Genomic DNA, 20,357 nt, shown 5'->3' with positions numbered 1-20,357 from the left:
TTGTGTTTGTCTCTTCCAGAGGACAATCTCTCTGGGCGCAGGCGACAGGCAGGTGATTCAGACGCCCATCAACGATTCCCTTCCCATCAGCAACTGCAGCGTGGCCCTGCTCTTCCGACAGCTCGGTGAGACCCTCCTCCGGCCACTTGGGAGGGCATCCATGTCTCTGGAGAGTGGTGGGGCTCTGGCTGGGCCTTGGGCGCAGGGCTGGCCCAGCTGGGAGGGGCCTCTCCAACTCCTTCCTTCCCTCCCTTCCAGGGATCACCAACGTGCTGTGCCTCTTCTGCGCGGCCCTCACAGAGCACAAGATCCTCTTTCTCTCCAGCAGTTACCAGAGGCTGACGGACGCCTGCCGGGCCCTGCTGGCCCTCCTCTTCCCCCTCAAGTACAGGTGAGTGAAGGGAGCTGCGGGCGCCAGGAGCAGGTGCTGGCTCACCTGCAAGGAGGGTGGGGGAGGGCGCTCCCTGGAGAGGGGTGCCTTTCGTTGCCATGTCTGCCGGCCTGCATTGGTGCTTTCTTGGTTCCAGCTTCACGTACGTGCCCATCCTGCCCGCCCAGCTCTTGGAGGTCCTCACCACGCCAACCCCTTTCATAATTGGCGTGAGCTCCATCTTCCAGGCAGAGACACAGGAGCTGGTGAGTCCCTGAGCTCAGCAGAGGGAAGGGGGGAAGGAGGACTGGGGGGAAGTGGAGGCCAGGCTTGCCAGGGGGCATTTTCAGGAGCAGGGGTGTCATCCCACTCCCCGTTCTTCTCTTGGGAACTTCCCCTTCTCTCTCCCCCCTCGCTCATAGAGAGTTTCCTCTCCTGGGGTGACAGGTGGGTTTGTCTTGCGTGTCGGAAACGGATTCTCCTCCCGAAGGAGCCCCCTCAGACCCCCAGCTCCTCCCTCCCGGTTCCCCCCGGGGGGGGGGGAGGGAGCTGGGCTGGGGCCAAAGGGGTCTCTCGGCAGCCTTTCCCTCTTTGCCCCTTGTGAACTCTGCCATTGCTCTCTAACTTTTCCCAGCTGGATGTGATCATCGCTGACCTGGATGGTGGAACGGTGACTGTCCCCGAGTGCATCCATATCTCTCTGCTGCCTGAGCCGCTTCTCCATCAGACGCGCGAAGCCCTGTCCATGGTGAGGGCCGCCCCTTGGCTCCTGCGCCTCACAAGAGGCCTCAAGACCCTCCGCCTTGGGTTCCATGGCCAGGAGGCAGGCGGGGGGGTGGTCATGTGGGAATCTGGCACTGCCAAGTGGCGTTTGGTGCTGCAGGGGGGCTGCATCCTGACCCCAACAGGCCAAGAGGCCAAGGACTCATCAGGGAATGAACTCGCCATCTGAGTGGAGGCTCATGCAGTGAATATTATTAATGATAAATAATGGAATGGAAAAGTGAGACTCTGGTTGCTGGGGGGGGGGGGAAGGTAAAGTGGAACCCTTCTGGTTTTCTCCATGGAGGGGTGTTTTGGAGGAGAGAAGCTCCCCCCACATTATTTGTAAAAACGGGGTGTGTCTGTATGATTTACGCAGAATCATAGAGTTGTAAAGGACCCCGAGGGTCAAGCATCCATGAGAGATGACCGTCTGTCATGAAGCCTGCAAACTGATTCTCCAAGTAATAGGGAGAGAGAGAAGGAGTGATTCTGCTCTTGGGCTTGCAAGTGGGGCCCAGGGGGAGGAGGGGTGTGTGACTGAAGGCTGAGCGGGGCATCCTTGCCCTTGTTCCTCTGTGCAGGTCTTGGACCCAGAGTTGGAGATTGCAGACCTGGCCTTCCCCCCATCGCCCACCGTCTCTGCATCCTCCCTCAAGATGCAGGTAAGTGGTGCAGGCTGCTGGGGGGGGGGGGCACCTGACTTGGCCTGACTCCTCCTCAGAGAAGTTCCCAATGGCCTCAAGGCACAGAGAGCACTGGAGCTGGCAATCAGCGCCCACAGAGCCATGATAGCCAATTGAGAGTGTGTGCAGCAGCGGTGAAAAAGGCAGACTCCCTCTGAGGGTTCTGGTCAGCCACTTTGAAACAGGAGGCTGGACTAGATGGGCCCTTGGCTGGATCCAGCAGCAGCAGCAGCAGCAGCAGCAGGCTCTTCTTGTGTTCTTATGGGTGGGGCCTGCAGAGCCCCTTCACTGCCCCACAGGGCACAGCCAGCCAGGGGAAGGCGTGAGCACCCTTTTTGGAGGGCAACAGTGGGTGCTGCAGAGCCCACCCCCCCGTCCTCTGGCAGGAGCCACCCTCCTCATCCATCTCTCCCCGCTTGACCCTTTCCCCTTCCTCCGTCTTGGGCTGCAGGACAAGGAGATCCGGGCCGTCTTCCTTCGCTTATTTGCACAGCTGCTCCAGGGCTACCGCTGGTGCCTGCACATCATCCGCATCCACCCGGAGCCAGTCATTCGCTTTCACAAGGTAGCCAAGGCGAGGGCGGAGGAGGGTTGTGATGGGGGGTTCAGCTTCTGGGGCGGGTTGCACAACATGAAGAACAGCTTAAAACCAAAGACGAGTCACAGAAGCCCAGTGGCGCAGGGGTCTCTTTGCGAGGGCCCACAGAGAGCAGGAGCCGCCTTCAGGACGCCGCTGCTCCCCCCGCTCTGCACGCCAGGCTGGCAAACCTTGTCTTTCCGGAGTGTGGACCAGCGCCGGCCTGCTCTGCAGACCATCCCTGTTGCCTTTTGGAAGATCCTCTTTCAGTCAGTGTCTCTCCTGGATTTGAAATGGCTTTTGAGATGTGCAGCTGTTCTGCCTGTGTTTTGATTGCATTGTGAAGCAGCTTTGAGATGCTTCCTAGCAAGCGATTCCTCCGCAAGACCCACAAGTGCCTCTTCCTCTCCCTCGGTCTAGGCAGCCTTCCTGGGACAGAGGGGGCTGGTGGAAGACGACTTCCTCCCCAAGGTACTGGAGGGCATGGCCTTCGCTGGCTTTGTGACGGAGAGGGGGCCCCCCTACCGAGACATTGACCTGTTTGACGAGGTGAGGAGTGGCAGCTGGAGGAGATCTCCCCCCAGGCCCTCCGGGGCCACAAGGCCTGGGCCTGCGGGGTGGTCCAGTCACCCCGTCCCCCTCTCCCCCCGCCCTTCCTCTCTCTTAGCTGGTGGCCAATGAGGCGAAGCGGATGCAGGCAGACGAAGGGAGCCGGGCCAGGGTGCTGCGCCACATCAAGGAACTGGCAGAGCACCTGTACAAAAACGTACGTGGGTCTTGTGGGTGCGGATGATGCCCCCAGCTTGGGGTAATTCTGTTCCTTCATCCTGGCACACGGCGGAGCAGGGGGCGGGGGTCAGCTGGCACCACAGACTTTGTGGAAATCCCTTCCTGCCCCATCCAGCAGCCCCTCTTCTCCCCCACGGCAGCTGAGCAGGGCTCTGCTGCTGCTCCCTGCCCTCCAGCCGGGCTGGATGGAGGCTCTGCGGTTGAGCCCGGGAGGCAGGGCCTCCTTCCGAGCCTCCTTGCTTACCCCCCTCCCTGGCTTGGCTTGCCCAGGAGAACCCGTATCCTGCCGTGACGATGCACAAAGTGCAGAAGCCCACGGAAGGCTGCCACCTGCGCCTGCACCAGCGGCCTTTTCCTCGCCTGGATGAGGGCACCATCCAGTGGATCGTTGACCAGGCAACAGCCAAGCTGCAAACGGCTCCCCCCTTAGTCAAGGCAGAGAAGAAGTGCATGGTGCCGTCTGGGCCCCCCCTGGGTATGTGGAGCGCGCAGAGTCTGGCCCCTGCCTCTAGGTGGTGCTGTGGGCAGGGAAGTCTTGTGGGTCGCGTGGGTCCCTGGACACGCTTGTCTGCTCCTTGGAGAGCGGTCAGGAGCAGCAGTGCCAGCGGACCCTCTCTCTGGGCGCCCTGGGGGTTCTCCCTGTGTCTCTGACTTGGAGCATCTTCGGCCAGGGCTCCCAAAGGACCCGTGCTTGTGATCCCCGGAGGAGGACATGGCAGCCTAATAGGCCTGCGCTCTGGGCCCCACCCTGCTGCCCTCTTCTTCCCTCCCTGAGCCTTGCAGAGCACTGTGGTGCTGTCTGTTGTCCTGCGGAGGCTCCTCTTCCTGCCCCCCCGTGCAGGGTGTGTCCAAGATGCAGCAGGGAAGGGTCCAGCGTCTCCTCTTGGCCTGATGAGCATCTTCCTTCTCCCCCCAGGGGCCATCATGGACCGCAATGGCATCATCTTGGCCAACAGCGCCCGCCGGCTGGAGGTGGTCAGGAACTGCATCTCCTACGTCTTTGAGAGCAAGATGCTGGAGGCCAAGAAGGTGAGCTCCTGGGAGCCTTTCAGCCCCTGTCCCCCAAGAGGGGACTGCCGAGGAGGCAGAATCCAGCTCTTCTGGCCGTCTTCTTCTGCCCACTTACATTGGAGATTGTTTGGAGGCAAAGAAGTTGCCGCTGCTGCTTCTCCACTGACTGGCAGGTTTCCCTTGGGCGCCTCTGTGTGCTGCCAGGCCTCCCCTTGCAGTTGTTGGGAAATGAAAAGCCAGCCCCTCCCTCTCCGTCTCTCGGCTTTCTTGTATGGATGATTTGGAGCCTTGCTCTGGGGGGATTGGTACTGTGTGTGTTCAGAAGCTCCCCGGGCAGCGCAGGGTGGGCTGGCTTTGCCCCTTTGGGCCCCCACCTCAGCGCTGCTCTTGCCGCCTTGCAGCTCCTCCCGGCCGTCCTCCGTGCCATGAAGAGCCGGGCTGCCCGCCACTGCCTGACCCAAGAGCTGAACCTCCACGTGCAGCAGAACCGGGCTGTGCTGGACCACCAGCAGTTTGACTTCATCGTCCGCATGATGAACTGCTGCTTGCAGGTGGGCTGGGGCCCAGGAAGGGAGCGGCCGTGTCTGGGGGGCTCAGGCTCTGGACTCTCTGGGGTCCCATGCTGACTTCCCCTCCTGTCTGCCTCAGGACTGCAGCGCTTCAGACGAACACGGGGTGGCGGCTGCCCTCTTGCCCTTGGTGACTGCCTTCTGCCGCGTGAGTAGCCCTGGGGTGCGCAGGGCCTGGTGGGGAGAGGGCTCCCTCGGGTCCAGATGGCATCGGGGGGGGGGGCAGGCTGGCCCAACATGGAGGTGGCTGGGCTGGTGAGGCCGGCATTGGTTCCCCCCTGGGCATGGCGGAGAGCTTGTGGCCTTTACGCAGGGTGCCTCCTCTTCTTCCCACCCCAGAAACTGAGCCCAGGGATCACCCAGTTTGCCTACAGCTGTGTGCAGGAGCACCTGGTGTGGACCAACATCCAGTTCTGGGAGGCCATGTTCTACTCTGACGTGCAGAACCACATCCGGGCTCTGTACCTGGAGGGGATTGAGGACGAGGGGGAGAACCACGTGGAGAAGGTTAGGAAAGAAGCCGGGGGCGAGGGGGCTTGGGGCGGGGGGGGGGGATGTGCCCGCATGCTGTGGACAATGCTTTTCCTGGTCCTAGGCAAGTGCGGAAGGGCCGCCGCAAGAGCAGAAGTCGGCCCTGGAGATTGCGGCCGAGCAATGTCGCCTGTGGCCCACCGTGAGCCGGGAGAAGCAGCAGGAGCTGATCCAGAAGGAGGAGAGCACGGTCTTCAGCCAGGCCATTCACTACGCCAACCGCATGAGCTACCTGCTCCTGCCCCTCGACACCAGCAAGAACCGGCTCCTGCGCGGCTCCGGCCTGGGCGATGCCGAGAGCGTCAGCAACAGCTTCATCACCAACAGGTAGCCTGCCGAGGGGGGCAGCAGGAGGGGGAAAGGGGGCGTCCCGGCCGTGGGGAGAGCGGTCCTGGCCCCGGAGGAGCTCAGCCTCCCTTCTGCCTCGCCAGCATCGCAGGAAGCGTGGCCGACAGCTACGACACGGAGAGCGGCTTTGAGGACGCAGAGAGCTCCGACGTGGCCAACTACGTGGTGCGCTTCATCAACCGCTTTGTGGACAAGGTCTGCACTGAGAGTGGCGTCACCAACGAGCACCTCAAGGGGCTGCATGTCATGATCCCCGGTAGGTGCTCTGCCCCCCACCCTCGGGAGCTGAGGGTGGCCAGCGGGGGGAGGCGGCATCGCGGGGTCTCCTCTCTCTTCCGCCTGTGACCTCCCTCCTCCCTCTCCCCAGACATTGTCCAGATGCACATTGAGACCCTGGAGGCCGTGCAGAGGGAAAGCAAGCGGCTCCCCCCAATACAGAAGGTGAGGGTTGTCCCCCCCGTGGGGGTCCAGAGCGAGAAGGAAGTGTGGGATGGGGCTGTTCCACTCAGGAGCAGGGGGACCCCTTCCCAGTCCGTCTGCCCAGCCCTGACTCCATCCCCGCTTCCCCTTGGCTTCTTGCAGCCCAAGCTGCTCCGGCCCAGCCTGCTGATGGGCGAAGAGAGCGTGATGGAGGGGCTGCGCGTCTACCTCATGCCGGACGGCAGGGAAGAGGCATCTGGGGGGGCTGTGGGGGGACCCCCCCTGCTTCCAGCCGAAGGGGCCATTTTCCTCACCACCTACCGCGTCATCTTCAAGGGCACCCCGACAGATCCACTAGGTGAGAGCCGGACAGGCGGGATATTATTCTGGGGAGGGCGGGAGCTCTCTCTGCTCCTCCTCCTCCTTGGGGGCCTTGCTGGGCTCCCTTCTGGCAGCAGAGCCGCCCAGCTGTGTTGGAGCCCCCTGGGCTGACGTTGCCTCTTTCTCGGCTCCTCCCCAGTCGGGGAGCAGGTGGTGGTCCGCTCCTTCCCCGTCGCTTCCCTGACCAAAGAGGAGAAGATCACGGTCCAGGCCCAGGCGGACCAGTTCATCACGGAGGGCTGCGCTCAGCTCCAGCTGCGCTCCTGCACATTCCAGGTGAGCCCTTGGGGGTGGGGGGAGGCACCTGGGACCCCTCCCCAGAGGAGGGCAGCCGTGCTCTGAGCCGGGGTCAGATTGGCCCAGTTCCGCCAGCCCTGACCCCGCCTTGCCTTGCCCCACAGTTGCTGCGCATTGCCTTTGATGAGGAGGTGGCGTCTGAGAGCGCAGAGACCTTCCGGAAGCATCTCAATAAGCTGCGCTACCCCCAGCAGGCCTCCGACACCTTTGCCTTCACCATGGGCCACCTGAGCAAGGCAGCCCTGCAGCCCAAAGTCAAGGAGAAGAACCCGTCACTCAGGTGCGAGCAGAAGCCCAAGGAGCACGGCTCAGGGTTGGGGGAGGGAGACTTGGTGGGGCTGGATGGCACTCCCTATAGGGCCTCTTGGCTTCAGGCTGTGTCTGGTGAGAGCTGGCCAGTCCCAGCTCCTGCCTGCAGTCCATGCGAGGGTCTTGCTGGTCTCTGGGATGAACACTGCCTCCTTTTTAGTGACCAGCGCTCAGCTGGGGGCAGAAATACTGCAAGCTCTGCTGGTGGCTGTTGTTTCCTAGGGGCATGTGGGGCCCCTGAGCCGCAGGAGGAGGCAGCAGGGCACTGAGCAGGGGCTGCAGCTGGCCCCCCAGAGGCCCCTCCCTCCCTCCCTGCTGTTGCTGCTGCCACCACCACACAGCCAACCCCCGTCCTCTCCAACTCTTGGGGGAACCTTTTTGGCTTCTGCTTCTCCGAAGGTGGTAGAGGGTCCGGTGGACATTGCCCCCATGTGGCTCTCCCCAGCCTGCGCTGGCTGGCTGCTGTTCCAGGGCCTGCTTAGGACTGAAAGGAGCAGCTTCCGTCTGCCACACCCAGCTACCCACCTTGCCTGCTGGGGCTGCACTGCCCTTTCTCCTGGCCTCTTCACCCTCTCCTGTCTCCTTGCCCCTCACCCACAGCTGCCCCACCTTCCGCTTTGCTCTTCTCCTGCTGCTGGTGCTGCCGGCTGGGCCAGGGGTGGGGGGAGGCTCTGAAGGGGTTTCTCTTGCACCCCCGCCAAGCCTGCACTTGAGCTCACTGGCTGCTCTCACCCTCTTCCTGCCTTAGGACCATCTCCAGGAACCTGGTGAAGAATGCCAAGAGGACGATCGGCCGCCAGTATGTGACACGCAAGAAGTACACGCCGCCTCCCTGGGAGGCCCGGGGAAACCAGCAGCACTTCCTGGAGGACAACGAGGACGAGATCTCAGGTACGGACGGCCCTTGCCTGGGGGTGGGGAGGGGGGTCCTCTTCCTGAGCTTTGCCCAACCCTGCCTGGCTGCCTGCAGTGTCCGAAGACGTGGACCGCAGCACCTTGACCCCGTCCACCACCATCCGGCCCTCGGACAAGATGACCATGAGCCACCTGGTGGAGCGCGCCTGTTGCCGGGACTACCAGCGCCTGGGCCTGGGGACGCTGAGCAACAGCCTGACCCGCTCCAAGAACGAGCCCTTCCGCATCTCCACCGTCAACCGCATGTACGCCATCTGCCGCAGGTGAGCCAGGACACCTGGCGGGGGGGGGAGGGGGACACCCAGAACGTAGGCAGGGCACAGGGGGGTCTCCATGGGGGGTCCTTGCCGGACACGGCAGGCAAGGCTCCCCAGAAGGCAGCTGGGGGGAGACCTGGGATTCAGAGTCTGGCCACGGGATCAGGAGGAGTTGAGGAGCAGCGTCTCTGGGCCACCCCCACCCCCCTTGGTAGCCTGGCGTTGGCAGGCCGGAGGAGGGCAGTGGGCCACTTGGCTAGAAGAGGGGCCTGCACACTCCTCCTTCAGCCTCCCTGTCAAGGTCCTGCAGCCAAGATGGTGGGCGATGGACGGACTGACGGACAGGGCTCCTTGCGCTACTCAGTCGCCCACAGTCCGTCCATCTGTCAGCTCAAGGAACAAGTTGGGCAAGTTCTGGCAAGGGGGATTCACAGACTGGATGCCAAGGGGTGTGTCTGTCCATGTCTGTTCTTCCTCCAGCTGGGGCTGCTCTGCCCCCTCCCTTCCCCCCCTTCTTGGGCAGGGGGACTTGAGCGCAGCCCAGGCTCTCTGGGTCTCTAGCTGGGGTTTTTGCAGTGCACAATCATAAAAAGGGGTGGGTGGGTCTGGAAAAGGTTGGCTCTGGTCCTGCCTTGGGGGCTGGGCTCTGCTGGGCCTCCCTTGCCTGGAATGAAAGGCTCTCTGGCCACCTGCCTGATCCCTCTGACTGCACTCTGAGGCCCCAATCCAGAGGCTACGTGATGGTGACCAGGGAACAGGCCTTCTCTGCCCAGGCCCTGTTTCCTCTTCCTCTGCACCACCATTTCCTGGCCTTCTCTCAACTGTGGGGGGAAGTGGGGCTGCAGATGCCGTTTTGCCTCTTGAAATGGCAGCACGGCGCCTTCTGGGACAGGGGGTCCTGACCCAAAGCGTCTCCATTGGGAGATCACCACCCAGGAGGTGGCACAGAAGTGTTTCGGTGGACTGCAGCAGCCCCTCTTCCTCTCTAAAATAATACTTAATAATAATAACGTCCTTCCTTCCTTCCTTCCTTCCGTCCGTCCGTCCCTCTCTCTCCTCCCTGCAGCTACCCTGGGCTGCTCATTGTCCCACAGAGCATCCAAGACAACGCCATCCAGCGGATCTCGCGCTGCTACCGCCAGAACCGCTTCCCGGTGGTCTGCTGGCGGAACTCGCGCACCAAGGCGGTCCTCCTGCGCTCCGGCGGGCTGCATGGGAAGGGCGTGGCGGGCCTCTTCAAGTCCCAGAACGCTCCTGCCACAGGTACAGCTGCCTCCCCCCTCCCCGCCTGGCCTCCCTCCTCCCGAGGAGGCCCTGAGGGTGACCCTTCCCTGCTGCTCCTTGCAGGCCCCTCTCAGGCCGACTCCACCAGCCTGGAGCAAGAGAAGTACCTGCAGGCCGTCATCAACTCCATGCCTCACTACGCCGACAGCGGCGGCCGCAACACGCTCAGTGGCTTCACCTCGGCCCACATGAGCAGCGCAGGTGAGGGCCTGGGGGAGGGGGCTGCCCTGGGCTCAGAGGCAGCCGCGGCAGGTGGGGTCCTGGGCGTGCAGGGCGGGAGAGCGCTTCCCCTCGACCACCAGGCCATGGGGCCACAGGCCCAGGTGAGTCTTGTCCATGTGCAGCTGTTGTGTCGCCTCCACACCATCCTTGCTGGTGGAACAGCAAGGGCCCTTGCCATCTTCATTTGTCGTCTGTCTGAGCCATCCTGGAGAGAAGAGCCCCAACCGGCCCTCTGGAGCCAAGCAGCCCTTGGCTCTGCTGGGAGCATCAGCCTCAGGACAGGCCAGAGCTGAATTCCGGCTGAGCTGGGAGAGGCCATTGGGCACGTTGTGGGAGGGGCCAGTGCCCCCCGTCCCGTCGGATTTTGGGTGGGGACTCCCCAGGGAGAGAAGAGGCCTTGCAGCTCCGGGGCTGGCTTGCTTTCCCTGGGTGTGGAACGTCCACCTTCTGTTGGTGCTACAGATTCTTCTGAGAAGCGGCAGCCCAAGCTGGGATCTCTTATGAAGCAGGTGATGGGAGGGAAGGACGAAGGGCCGCTTAGCCGCGGAGGTGAGATGCTGCGTGCGGCCCCCGTAGAGTAGCCACAGAAGGGCCGTCTGGCTCCGGGGGGGCTGGGCTGGGCCTTCTCCAGGCAGCCAGCGGACGGAAGGGGGCCTGGTCACCCCAGGGCTGTTGCTCACAGCCGCCGCCTCTGGCTGCCTCCCTCCATTTTGCCTGCCCATCTGTCTTGCCCTCTCCGTGGGGGACAAACATCCGTCTGCCATCCATCGCTGCTGCCTCTCTTCCTCCCCCGCCTCGCTGAGATGCCTCTCCGTCCTGTCCTCTCTCAGCCCTAGGTCACAGAGGTAGGCTCATTACCCTCTCCAGCCCCAAGAGCCTGGCATCAAAGGGACACCTCTCCCCCCGAGGTACTGTACGGGCACTAACCTCAGGGACGTGGCATTCACACTGCTAACTCGCCCCACTGATGCCCACTCCATAGGCAGGCAGGCAGTCTAACCCACCCTCTGTGCTAACCCTTCCGCAGCCTCACAGCATGCTCTTCCGCCTGGCTTGGCCTGCCTCTCGGCCCCTCCTAGGTAAGGACGGGCCGGCCGGGGCGCTGCGCCCGTCTCCAGTGCAGCCCACCCTGGGTGGGTGTGGCTGGGGCCGTCTTCCCCTGGCCTAGAGCTCCGGCTGGGAGGGGCAGCAGGCTCTAGGGTCAGCCTGCAAGAGAGAGCGAAGTCTCGGGCGCCACCTGACACCCCCTCCCTTGCAGGCAAGTGGGGCAGCATCCGCGCCAGCGGGCGCATGAGCAGCTATGCTCTCAACATGGAGGTCGGCTCCCGCCTGGCCGGCAAGGAGCTGCTGAGCACGCAAGCCAACGGGTCCCCCTCCGAGGCCAGCTTCCTGCGCCAGCATCGCGCCTCCCTCTACATCATCGGAGACAAGTCCCAGCTCCGGGTACGGTTCTCTTGGGCGCCCATCAGAGGGGCAGCGGCTGGGAAGGGGGGCTGTGGGGCCCCTTCCTGATGGCGTCTCTTGCTCCCATCCAGGGCGTGAAGCCGGACCCTTTGCAGCACTGGGAGGTGGTGCCCATCGAGGTCTTTGATGCCCGGCAAGTCAAGACCAGCTTCAAGAAGCTGATGAAGGCCTGTGTGCCAGGCAGCCCCTCCGCCGAGCCCGGCCAGACCTACTTGCGCTCCCTGGAGGAGTCTGAGTGGCTGATCCAGGTCAGTGGCCAGGCAGACGCTCGAGGGAGGGAGGCTCTTCCCTCCGGCCTCCTGGTCCCAAAGACTCCAGAGAGGTCAAGGCAGAGGAGGACTTGGGGGGGGGGAGGCCTTTGAGATTCGCCAGATAAGGAACAAAGTCCTCGCTGCTCGTCCATCCGTTTCTGAGGTCAGCAAAGATTTGGCAGGTAGAAACTCCGCGTTCCGGTCACCAGGCCCTGGAGCTGCAAGAAGGCCCTGGCTGCCCAGTCTCGTTTCCGTCACAGGAACCACGTTGTCCGTCCGCAGCCCAGAAGCCCCTCGCCTTGGCCGGGCAGGCAGGGGGCAGGTTCCAGGTTTCCTGTGAGTCAGAACTGGAGTGGCTTAGCAAGTTCAGGAGTTTAGTAAAATTGTTAAAAGAGCAGCAAATTAAAAGGACCCCCCCCCCAAAAAAAGGTCAAGAGAAAGGTATGTGGAAGGTATACATTTCCCAGCGGGTGTTCCACAAGCGGAGTGTGGCGTTTCAGCCTGCAGCTGCCAGGAAGGCTCTGGGGTTTCTGAGGTGGGTCTGCAGGAGCTTTTGCGAGAGATTTGTCCCATTGAAGGTCAGGGGGAGGTTGGCACTTGCTGTGCACCTTTGAACATTTGCTCCAGGTGTGCTGCCTCTGCCACATTCTGGGATCCTGCTTTTCTCCACAGATTCACAAGATCCTGCAGATCTCTGTGCTGGTGGTGGAGCTGCTGGACACGGGCTCCTCTGTGCTGGTCAGCCTGGAGGACGGCTGGGACATCACCACCCAGGTCAGCCTCCTTCCCTCTCCCCGCCCCCAGCACTTGCCCTGGAGGCCGGCCCTGACCCCCCCTCTGCCCCCCAGGTGGTGTCTCTGGTGCAGCTCCTGTCCGACCCCTATTACCGCACCATGGAGGGCTTCCGGCTGCTGGTGGAGAAGGAGTGGCTCTCCTTTGGGCACCGCTTCAGCCACCGAGGGGCACAGACCTTGGCCAGCCAGAGCAGCGGCTTCACGCCCATCTTCCTGCAGTTCCTGGACTGTGTGCATCAGGTGAGGAGAGCAGCCAAGCCCCTGGGGGAGAAGGGCCGCCCCAGGCCTCCTTGTCCCTGGGGGAGAAGGGCTGCCCCAGCCCTCCTTGTCCCTGGGGGAGAAGGGCCGCCCCAGCCCTCCTTGTCCCTGGGGGAGAAGGGCTGCCCCAGCCCTCCTTGTCCCTGGGGGAGAAGGGCTGCCCCAGGCCTCCTTGTCCCTGGGGGAGGAGGGCTGCCCCAGCCCTCCTTGTCCCTGGGGGAGAAGGGCTGCCCCAGCCCTCCTTGTCCCTGGGGGAGAAGGGCTGCCCCAGCCCTCCTTGTCCCTGGGGGAGAAGGGCCGCCCCAGCCCTCCTTGTCCCTGGGGGAGGAGGGCCGCCCCAGCCCCAAAATGCTTCCAAGTGGGCAACCCCTGGGAGGAGGGGCCCTGTGGCCTCTTCCTGCCCCCTCCCCACTCTCCTGCTGCCTCTCTCCCCACAGATCCACCTGCAGTTCCCCATGGAGTTTGAGTTCAGCCAGTACTACCTGAAGTTCCTCAGCTACCACTCGGTCTCCAGCCGCTTCCGCACTTTCCTGCTGGACTCCGACTATGAGCGGCTGGAGCTGGGTAAGGAGCCCCCGGGGCCCGGGGAGGGGGGACCCTTGTGGCCCCTGGGACAGTGGCAGGAACCAAAGGCTGTGCTTCCTTGGCAGGGCTGCTGTACGAAGAGAAAGGGGAGCGCAAGGGGCCCCAGCTCTTTCGCTCCATTTGGGACTACCTGGATCGGCTGAACAAGAAGACACCGGCCTTCTTCAACTACATGTATGCCCCGGAGGACGGAGAGGTGAGCAGCTGTGGGTCGGGGGCAGCGGGGCCTGGCTGGGGGGTGCTGGGGCCCACCAGCCGCCCCTGCTGGGGGTCCTGCCTTGGGTGCCACTGGCGGGTGCCAAGCGTGGCCTTTGGGGCAGTGACTCCTCGGCTCTTTCCTTCCGTTAGGTTTTGCGCCCGTACAGCAACGTCTCAAACCTGAAGGTGTGGGACTACTACACGCAGGAGACCCTGTCGGAAGGACCCTCCTACGACTGGGAGCTGGTGCAGAGCCAGGCGGACCCCGTGGAGGAGGCCGCCCAGCCAGACACCAGCACCCCGCAGAGCCGGCGCAAGATCGTCTGGCCCTGCTATGACAACCGCAGCCGCACCGAGCCAGATGCCATCTCCCGGCTGCTGGAGGTCAGTGGGGGCCTTGGGCAAGAAGCAGAGGCGGGGGCCGTGGGCGGGGGGTGCAGTTAGGCAACTGGGGCTGCTTTGGTTCTGGACTCTTCCCCTTCTTGGTCCTTCACGGCCAGCGCCGTTTCTTGGCCACCTGGACTCAAAGCTGGGAGTCCCTGGGAATCTTGTCTTCTGTCTTTATGGCTGTAGAGGTGAACTTGAGAACATGCAGCTGTCGTCCATTTTTCCCTGCTGCTCTTGAGGCTGTAGGAACCCCTTTTACCTTTCCCCCCCAACTGCCCCTTCTCTGTCTCTTGCAGGAGCTGCAGAACCTGGAGATGGAGCTGGGGCAGGTCCCTGAGCGCTGGAAGGACCTCTGGGACAAAGCAAAGGCCTCTCAGCGGTCGGAGGTGCAGGCGGACCCCAGCGGCCGAGTAAGGGCTCTGGGCTGGGGGGCTGGGGCTGGGGATCTTTGCCCACCCTGCGCAGAGCCCTCCTCTGACGGAAGGAGCTTCCTTTGCCCCCAGGTGGCGGCTGGCTCCTTGCTGATGGCCTCCAGCCTGTCACACCAGCGACGCTCCTTCGGGGTCTACCTGCAGGAGAGCGGCCGCGGCAGCTCCACCATCAACCTGAGCCTGGACAGCGACAGCAGCAGCGCCTCCACCCCCTCCAGCGGGAAGCAGGGGGGCCGCAGGAGCACCAGCACCCTCTACAGCCAGTTCCAGACGGCGGAGAGCGAGAATCGGTGCGGGACCCGGCTGTTGGGGGGCTGGCGGAGGGAGGCAGGGGGTCTTGGTCTCTGCTTGCCCCTCTTCCCCCGCTGACCCCTCTGCCCTCCGCAGGTCCTACGAGGGGACACTGTACAAGAAAGGAGCCTTCATGAAGCCCTGGAAGCCTCGCTGGTTTGTGCTGGATAAAACCAAGCACCAGGTGGGTGGCTGCAGGCGGGCGAGGGGAATGGGGAGGGGGCCTTCTCCTGGGGGGCTCTGACCTTCGGCTCTCCTTCCTTGCAGCTGCGCTATTACGACAGCCGCCTGGACTTGGAGTGCAAAGGCGTCATTGACCTGGCGGAGGTGGAGTCCATCACACCAGGCACCCCCACCATGGGGGCCCCCAAGATGGTGGAGGAGAAGGCTTTCTTTGACGTGAGTGGCTTCTCCCCATGGCTGCCCAAGGGGGGGGGGGAGTCGTTTTGGCCCCTTCCTCCCACAGGGAGGGAGGAAGGCTGGCTGGTGTTCCAGAGGCAGACCTTTGCGCTCACCCTTCTCTCCTCGCAGGTGAAGACCACGAAGCGTGTTTACTATTTCTGCGCCCAGGATGTGCAGCTGGCCCAGCAGTGGATCGACCGCATCCAGAGCTGCTTGTCTGACGCCTGAGGCTGCCCTGAGGCTGCCCTTCTAGCCTCCGCAAGTGAAGCCGGCACCAGGGCTGGACCAGGATGGGGCAGGGCTGGAAGAGGTGCTGTGGGGCGCGGAGTAGAGGCCCCCTTGGGACCCCCATCCAACTGCTTGGCAGGGGAGTTGGGGTCCGCCTGCTCCCTCTGCCTAAGAGATGCACTGGCAGGTCAGGTTGGGGGGAGTGACGTGGTCAGCAGGGCCCCCCAAGCAGATGGGTCTGGCCACTGTCAGTTTTCCCCCATTAGCATCCACAGGCGTGGCAGATGTGCCAAACCGCCTTGCTTCCACCCCCCTAGCCCCACACCGGCTGCCCAGGGGTGCCCCCTGCCAGGGAAGGCAGCGGTGGGGAGATTGGTGACCTGTCGGAGCAGCGGGAAGGAGCAGAAACAGTGTTAGGGCCTCCAGCGCCCCTGTCCCGGCTTGGAGCCCCTGGGACTTTGGGGCAGAGGGGTGGGGTAGGGATTCTGACCCTCCTTGCCTCCCCTTGCAAACCACAAGCTCCCCTGGTACTGCTGAGGCTGCAGTTAGAAAGGGACTCTGTCCTGGGGAGAAGCGCCAAGCGAAGAAGGGGGTTGGCCAGGCTCCCCCCCCCCCACCGGGGGGGCGAGTGTCTTGCTGCACTCCCAGCTCTTGGTTCCCTCTGTGGCATCCTTGCAGAGGGTTGTGAGTCTGGCTGCTGGGGGCAGCTCAGCACCTGCAACTGCCCCTCCAATTGTGTGTCCTGCACTGACCCCCCCCAAAGCAGATCATGCAGCCTGCTTTCCTGCCAGAGCAGGCAGGGCCTCCTTCCCCTGGAGCTCCAGTTTGGCCTGGCAGCCCCCGTCCCCCACATTTTCAAAGGCAAAGGGGCGCCCTATCCTGTCCCCGAAGCGTTGTACATAGTCTGGAGCCCCAGCTGCCCCTTTGCCTTCCCCCCCTTTTTTATTTGTACAATAAAGGCTGTGGCTGGTGTGCATCGGAGGGTTTTGTAAGTTCCTTGAGCAGTTGTAGATTACTGAAGTTTCTGTACATTGTGTCAAACCTGCAGAGTTCTTGTATTGTATTGTGCCTAGAGGAAAAAAATATATGGAGAGAAAAAAAACTAATGGAATTTAATAATAAAAAAGAAATACACAACATGTTGATTGTTGCGCGTCTCATGCAGCACTTGAGCAGGAGGCTTGTCCTGGCAGAGGAAAGCCAGCCAAGTGGGGGGACTGGTTGCGTTCAGGGTGGCAGGGCGGGGGGCTGCCTGCTTATCTTGAAAGAAGCTGGAGCTTCTCCTTAAGCTGCCAAGCCTGACGCAGTTGCCAACACTCCATGTTTAGATTAAGGTGGTGGAGCAACTTCAGGCGTTTCTGGAGCAGACGGATTATCTTGATTCATTTCCATCTGGTGTCAGGGCTGGTTTGGGGACTGAGTTGGCCAGCACTGCCGGATGGAGGACCTTTAGCAGGAAAGAGGTGCCAGGGCCACCCTGCCTCACCTGCTTTCTCTCTCAGAGGCTTTCAAAGGGAACATCTCACCTAGATGAAGCTGTAAGGCGTGTGTGTGGGGGGGAAGGGGTCCTCAGTGTGCTGGTGCTGCCCAGCTCTGTTTCCCCATTACATCTGATTTAGTAAAGGCTGGGAAAGACCAGGACCAGTTCCTGGATACACAGTTGGACCGGATGAGAGCCGGTCAGCTGAGACTGAAGCCTTGGCGGACAGAGGCTTGTGGGACTGTGGTTGGGGGGGTGCTTGGATGCAGGAGACAGGCCATTTGGCTGCCCTGAAGGAACAGCTATGTCCTTGACTCATTGTCATGGCTTAGGTGGCCTCTGTGGCAAGGCGTGCTTTTTATCAGCCATTCCTTAATAACAGTTGACCACTATAGTTCATGCGCTGTTAACCTCAGGACTGGATTACTGCTGCCTGCTCTGCATGGGGCTGCCCTTGGCCCTGACCCAGATGCTTCAGCTGGGGCAGAATGCTGTGGCTGCTCAGTGATGAGAACGCCACCAACCTGAGACCGGCACTGGCTTCCTATCTGCTAGCGGGTCAAGTTATTGCACTCTTGGTGTCCAAAGCCCTGAATAACATAGACCAGGGTGGTCCAACTTCTCAGACCAAGTGGACTGCAAGGGTACCTGGACACTGACCCCATGGGCCACATGATGGAATTAAATTTCCATCTCATAAAAGTGTTTGCAATATAGTTAAACAGCACAAATAATATATTTAATTGAATCTATACAAGTAAATATACAATGAATAGATTTAAAATATGTATTAAACAAAATTTAATACACAAACAGATGTTTGCACTTTTGTTAACGCAGCCACTGAGTCCTTGTCAGGATAAAAACATAGGGTATAAATAAGTTCTTCCTGTTGTTTTAGCCAGAATCTCCTTTCTTGTCACCTGAATCCTTGGTTTCTGATCTTCCCTCTGGCGCTTCCTCCCATCTTCCCATGAAGATGGAGATTGCTCTCATCTCTTGGTCTCTCCAGGCTAAACATGTGACTCAGTATTGTCCACTCTGCCTGGTAGTGGCTGGGGGAGGGGGGTCTTTCCATTGCTGCCTTCCCACCCTCCCCTTTCAGCCGAAGAGGCTCCTGGGGACTGAGCTGGGGGAAGCCTCTGTGTGCAAAGGAGGGGTACCAGCTTATGGTGCCCCTACACCTGGAACTGAGCCCGATTCAGCAGCATCTGGTGATGTGGGTGCTCAGGCACTGAGCCTTCCTGTGAGAGAAGGTGGGTGTCCTGGGTGGGATTTGTGAGATGCTGGAGTGGACGTGACTCACATTTGAACACAAACGTCGAATCACAGTTCCTGCGTCTCTCAAACAGCTCCATTCACAGATGCAGCAGCAAAAGGAAGGCCGAAAAAGAAGCAAGTTCCTAAAGGAAGTTTTTTGGGGGTTGGGAGAGACGCCTGGCTCAAGCCCGGCTGGGCAGGTGCCCCTCATTTCCCTTGGTGCCTCCAGCCATGGCCCATTCTGGGTCTGGAGGCAGACATGGCCAAGGAGGAGGGGAGGCTGCTGCGCATGTTTCACAAGTGTGCTATCATAAAGGCATCCATAGCTCTCTGCAAAGGACCCTTTCAGTAGAGACTCGCATTCTGCAAATGCCAGTCAAGCTGTCAAAAGCTCTGCTGACAAAGCAATTGTGCCACAGTCCCTCCAGTGGCCAGAGAGCAAAGCAGGGAAATGCACGTGTTTCTGAATGAAGCTGTCAAGGGTCAAAATGTAGCAACTTACACGTATGGAGACTTCCTCTTATGCCCAGAAGTGATAAATTAACACTGCTTTCTCAAGAAAATTGTGTATTTATAAATTAAATACTCTATAAAATGGTTTTTGAATGCTTTATTATGATTAATTACAATAATCACCCATATCCATTGGGATTCTGGAAAACCTTGTTGGCATCTTTCTTGGGAAAATAGAGGAATGCACCTTTGGGAGTGAAGTCAAATTGTTGGGCGGTTGCAGCACCTGCTGTGGCTGTAGAGACTGATGTGGGAGGGGCTGGTTTTGTTGCAGCTGGGGCAGAGGAAGGCCCCCGCACCGTGGCCCAGGGGTCATTCGTCCTCTAGTCACTGCTATGGACTCACAACCTGCCTGCCTGTCTCCAGGCACTGTGCCCGCCTGCAAGGGATTCTCACATGGTGGAGTTGATGTTGCCAGCCTTCATATCACGTTTGCAGACATCTTTTTGTTGCAGAGTTGGCCTGCTAATGGGGCTGGTGCTGGAAGGCAGCTCCCCATAGAGCATGTCCTTGGGGATCCTGCTATCCTCCGTTCTGTGGGCATGATCAAGCCAGCATAGATGGATGTTGTGCTCCTCCAGGGTAGTTTGTCTACCAATCCCCCCGCCCCGCCCCCCCCCCGCTTGCAGCTCATCTGTGGCTCCAAGAAGCTGTCAGCATGCAACAGCGGCCAACTGTCAGGAACGGCTGAAAAGCATGGCTACCACATCCCTGGAGTGTGGTGCCACATAGGCAATAATCCGTCCAGGTAAGGCAGGGTTTCTCGAAAACAATGGGTCTCAGTAAGCATTATTGATGAGCTATCTTGTTACGTTGGTCTATGGTCCAATGAATAGAATGTGTTAAATCTGTTAATCACTGGAAGTGTCATTTTGCCAAATTTATTTAATTTTATTTATGTACCGCTCTATACTCACAGGTCTCAGGGCGGTTCACAAGATAAAATCACAATATAAAAACACAAAATATAAACAGAAACAGCCAAATACACCCCTCCCCAAAAATAAAACACATAAAAACAGTTAATAACAAAACAAAAAGCATTAAAAGCAGTTTGAAAGAATGTAAACAGTATTCTCCGCTGGGCAAGAGCAGTCCTTTTGTAGTCTGCTAGGCCCTGTCCTAGGTCGGGGGGGGGGAGGCAGGAGCAGGACCCTCAGACTCCCAGCAGGTGTTCTAAGTCTTGTTCAAAATGTGTGAGGCCTGTTTTTCACAGGATGCCTCGCTTGATAAAATGTTGCTTAACCTATCACTCCTCCTAATTTTGTGGTGCATCGTTGCTGTTTGTATACGTTCTACTGACATTTGTGGAGTGTGATTTATTACTGCTGCACAGGAAATATAAAACTTATAAAAGCCAAACACTTTTTTTTGGGGGGGGTGTTTCTCCTTTTGCTTAAAAAATGATCAGAGACGTAAGAACCTGCCTTGTCTTTTTATATGCCCGACTGCCTTCTCTTTTCTTTTCCACTCTGACGGGGGAACCTAGCGGGGCCATGAAGTCCCTCAAGCAAGGGCCACTTACTAAAGCAACCCGCTATTTTTGTGTCTCAGACGGGGCTTGGGGCCCTGGTGCCTCCTGGAAAGGTTGCCCCACGCGAGAGACCAGCACCAGGACACCTCGCCATGGTTCCCCCTTTGGGGAGAAAGCCCAGGTGCCGCACTCCGCTTTGCCCCCAGAGGTTTTGGGGGGGGGAGGGAGACGAGCCTTCCTTGTCAGCTGCCTGCCTGGCCCAGGATGGCCCCCGTCAGGCAGCCCAAGGGGCCCTCATGGGGTCATCTAGGGCACCTTGTCCACCCTTCCTGTCCCTGTCCTGCTGCAAAAACTTCCTGGTGGAGAAGACGCAGTGCTTGCAGCTTGCCTGACTCTGCTGCACCCCGACTCCTCGCCTCCCACCTCCCTTGACCCCAAACGGCTGGAGGGTCTGGGGAGCCTCAGTGGTCCCAGCGGCATGCTGGGGTGGCTCCAGGGCCAAGAGCACAGCACAGCCTCAACTGGCCCCAGAACACCACCAGCTGCAAAGTGCCCAGCTGGCTTGACTGTCATGGTTAAGCCTTCCTTTGTAAAGCGCTTAATTTAGCACAGG

General features: G+C 60.5%; 1 protein-coding gene across 10 annotated transcripts in view; it reads left to right on the top strand.

Annotated features, from left to right (window-relative positions):
• SBF1 (SET binding factor 1) overlaps nucleotides 1-16,156 on the top strand; it is a 54,786-nt gene extending 38,630 nt beyond the window's left edge. For 2 of the 10 annotated variants that reach the window (XM_081928779.1, XM_081928778.1), the window contains 37 exons: nucleotides 20-125; nucleotides 259-391; nucleotides 528-636; nucleotides 1,005-1,118; nucleotides 1,717-1,797; nucleotides 2,270-2,383; nucleotides 2,816-2,944; nucleotides 3,063-3,161; nucleotides 3,455-3,659; nucleotides 4,101-4,213; nucleotides 4,597-4,746; nucleotides 4,844-4,912; nucleotides 5,104-5,271; nucleotides 5,360-5,622; nucleotides 5,727-5,899; nucleotides 6,011-6,084; nucleotides 6,226-6,421; nucleotides 6,584-6,720; nucleotides 6,846-7,021; nucleotides 7,799-7,941; nucleotides 8,021-8,228; nucleotides 9,289-9,485; nucleotides 9,570-9,707; nucleotides 10,191-10,277; nucleotides 10,559-10,636; nucleotides 10,987-11,171; nucleotides 11,264-11,440; nucleotides 12,116-12,217; nucleotides 12,292-12,477; nucleotides 12,933-13,059; nucleotides 13,146-13,276; nucleotides 13,429-13,662; nucleotides 13,962-14,075; nucleotides 14,169-14,386; nucleotides 14,484-14,571; nucleotides 14,655-14,786; nucleotides 14,919-16,156. In XM_081928779.1, coding sequence (XP_081784905.1) covers nucleotides 20-125; nucleotides 259-391; nucleotides 528-636; nucleotides 1,005-1,118; nucleotides 1,717-1,797; nucleotides 2,270-2,383; nucleotides 2,816-2,944; nucleotides 3,063-3,161; nucleotides 3,455-3,659; nucleotides 4,101-4,213; nucleotides 4,597-4,746; nucleotides 4,844-4,912; nucleotides 5,104-5,271; nucleotides 5,360-5,622; nucleotides 5,727-5,899; nucleotides 6,011-6,084; nucleotides 6,226-6,421; nucleotides 6,584-6,720; nucleotides 6,846-7,021; nucleotides 7,799-7,941; nucleotides 8,021-8,228; nucleotides 9,289-9,485; nucleotides 9,570-9,707; nucleotides 10,191-10,277; nucleotides 10,559-10,636; nucleotides 10,987-11,171; nucleotides 11,264-11,440; nucleotides 12,116-12,217; nucleotides 12,292-12,477; nucleotides 12,933-13,059; nucleotides 13,146-13,276; nucleotides 13,429-13,662; nucleotides 13,962-14,075; nucleotides 14,169-14,386; nucleotides 14,484-14,571; nucleotides 14,655-14,786; nucleotides 14,919-15,017 — 5,253 coding nt within the window. In that variant the 3' untranslated portion in view covers nucleotides 15,018-16,156. Of the gene's footprint in view, nucleotides 1-19; nucleotides 126-258; nucleotides 392-527; nucleotides 637-1,004; nucleotides 1,119-1,716; nucleotides 1,798-2,269; nucleotides 2,384-2,815; nucleotides 2,945-3,062; nucleotides 3,162-3,454; nucleotides 3,660-4,100; nucleotides 4,214-4,596; nucleotides 4,747-4,843; nucleotides 4,913-5,103; nucleotides 5,272-5,359; nucleotides 5,623-5,726; nucleotides 5,900-6,010; nucleotides 6,085-6,225; nucleotides 6,422-6,583; nucleotides 6,721-6,845; nucleotides 7,022-7,798; nucleotides 7,942-8,020; nucleotides 8,229-9,288; nucleotides 9,486-9,569; nucleotides 9,708-10,190; nucleotides 10,278-10,558; nucleotides 10,637-10,986; nucleotides 11,172-11,263; nucleotides 11,441-12,115; nucleotides 12,218-12,291; nucleotides 12,478-12,932; nucleotides 13,060-13,145; nucleotides 13,277-13,428; nucleotides 13,663-13,961; nucleotides 14,076-14,168; nucleotides 14,387-14,483; nucleotides 14,572-14,654; nucleotides 14,831-14,861 lie in introns of all 10 variants that reach the window. The other 8 variants (XM_081928774.1, XM_081928772.1, XM_081928781.1 and 5 more) reach the window with 6 other exon arrangements.
• The last annotated feature ends 4,201 nt before the right edge of the window (nucleotides 16,157-20,357 follow it).

Source organism: Podarcis melisellensis, assembly GCF_964234715.1.
Source record: "Podarcis melisellensis genome assembly, chromosome: 10".
Taxonomy (NCBI): Eukaryota; Metazoa; Chordata; class Lepidosauria; order Squamata; family Lacertidae; genus Podarcis; species Podarcis melisellensis.
Note: the sequence above shows the minus strand (reverse complement) of the source record. Positions and strands in the feature narration are given on the sequence as shown.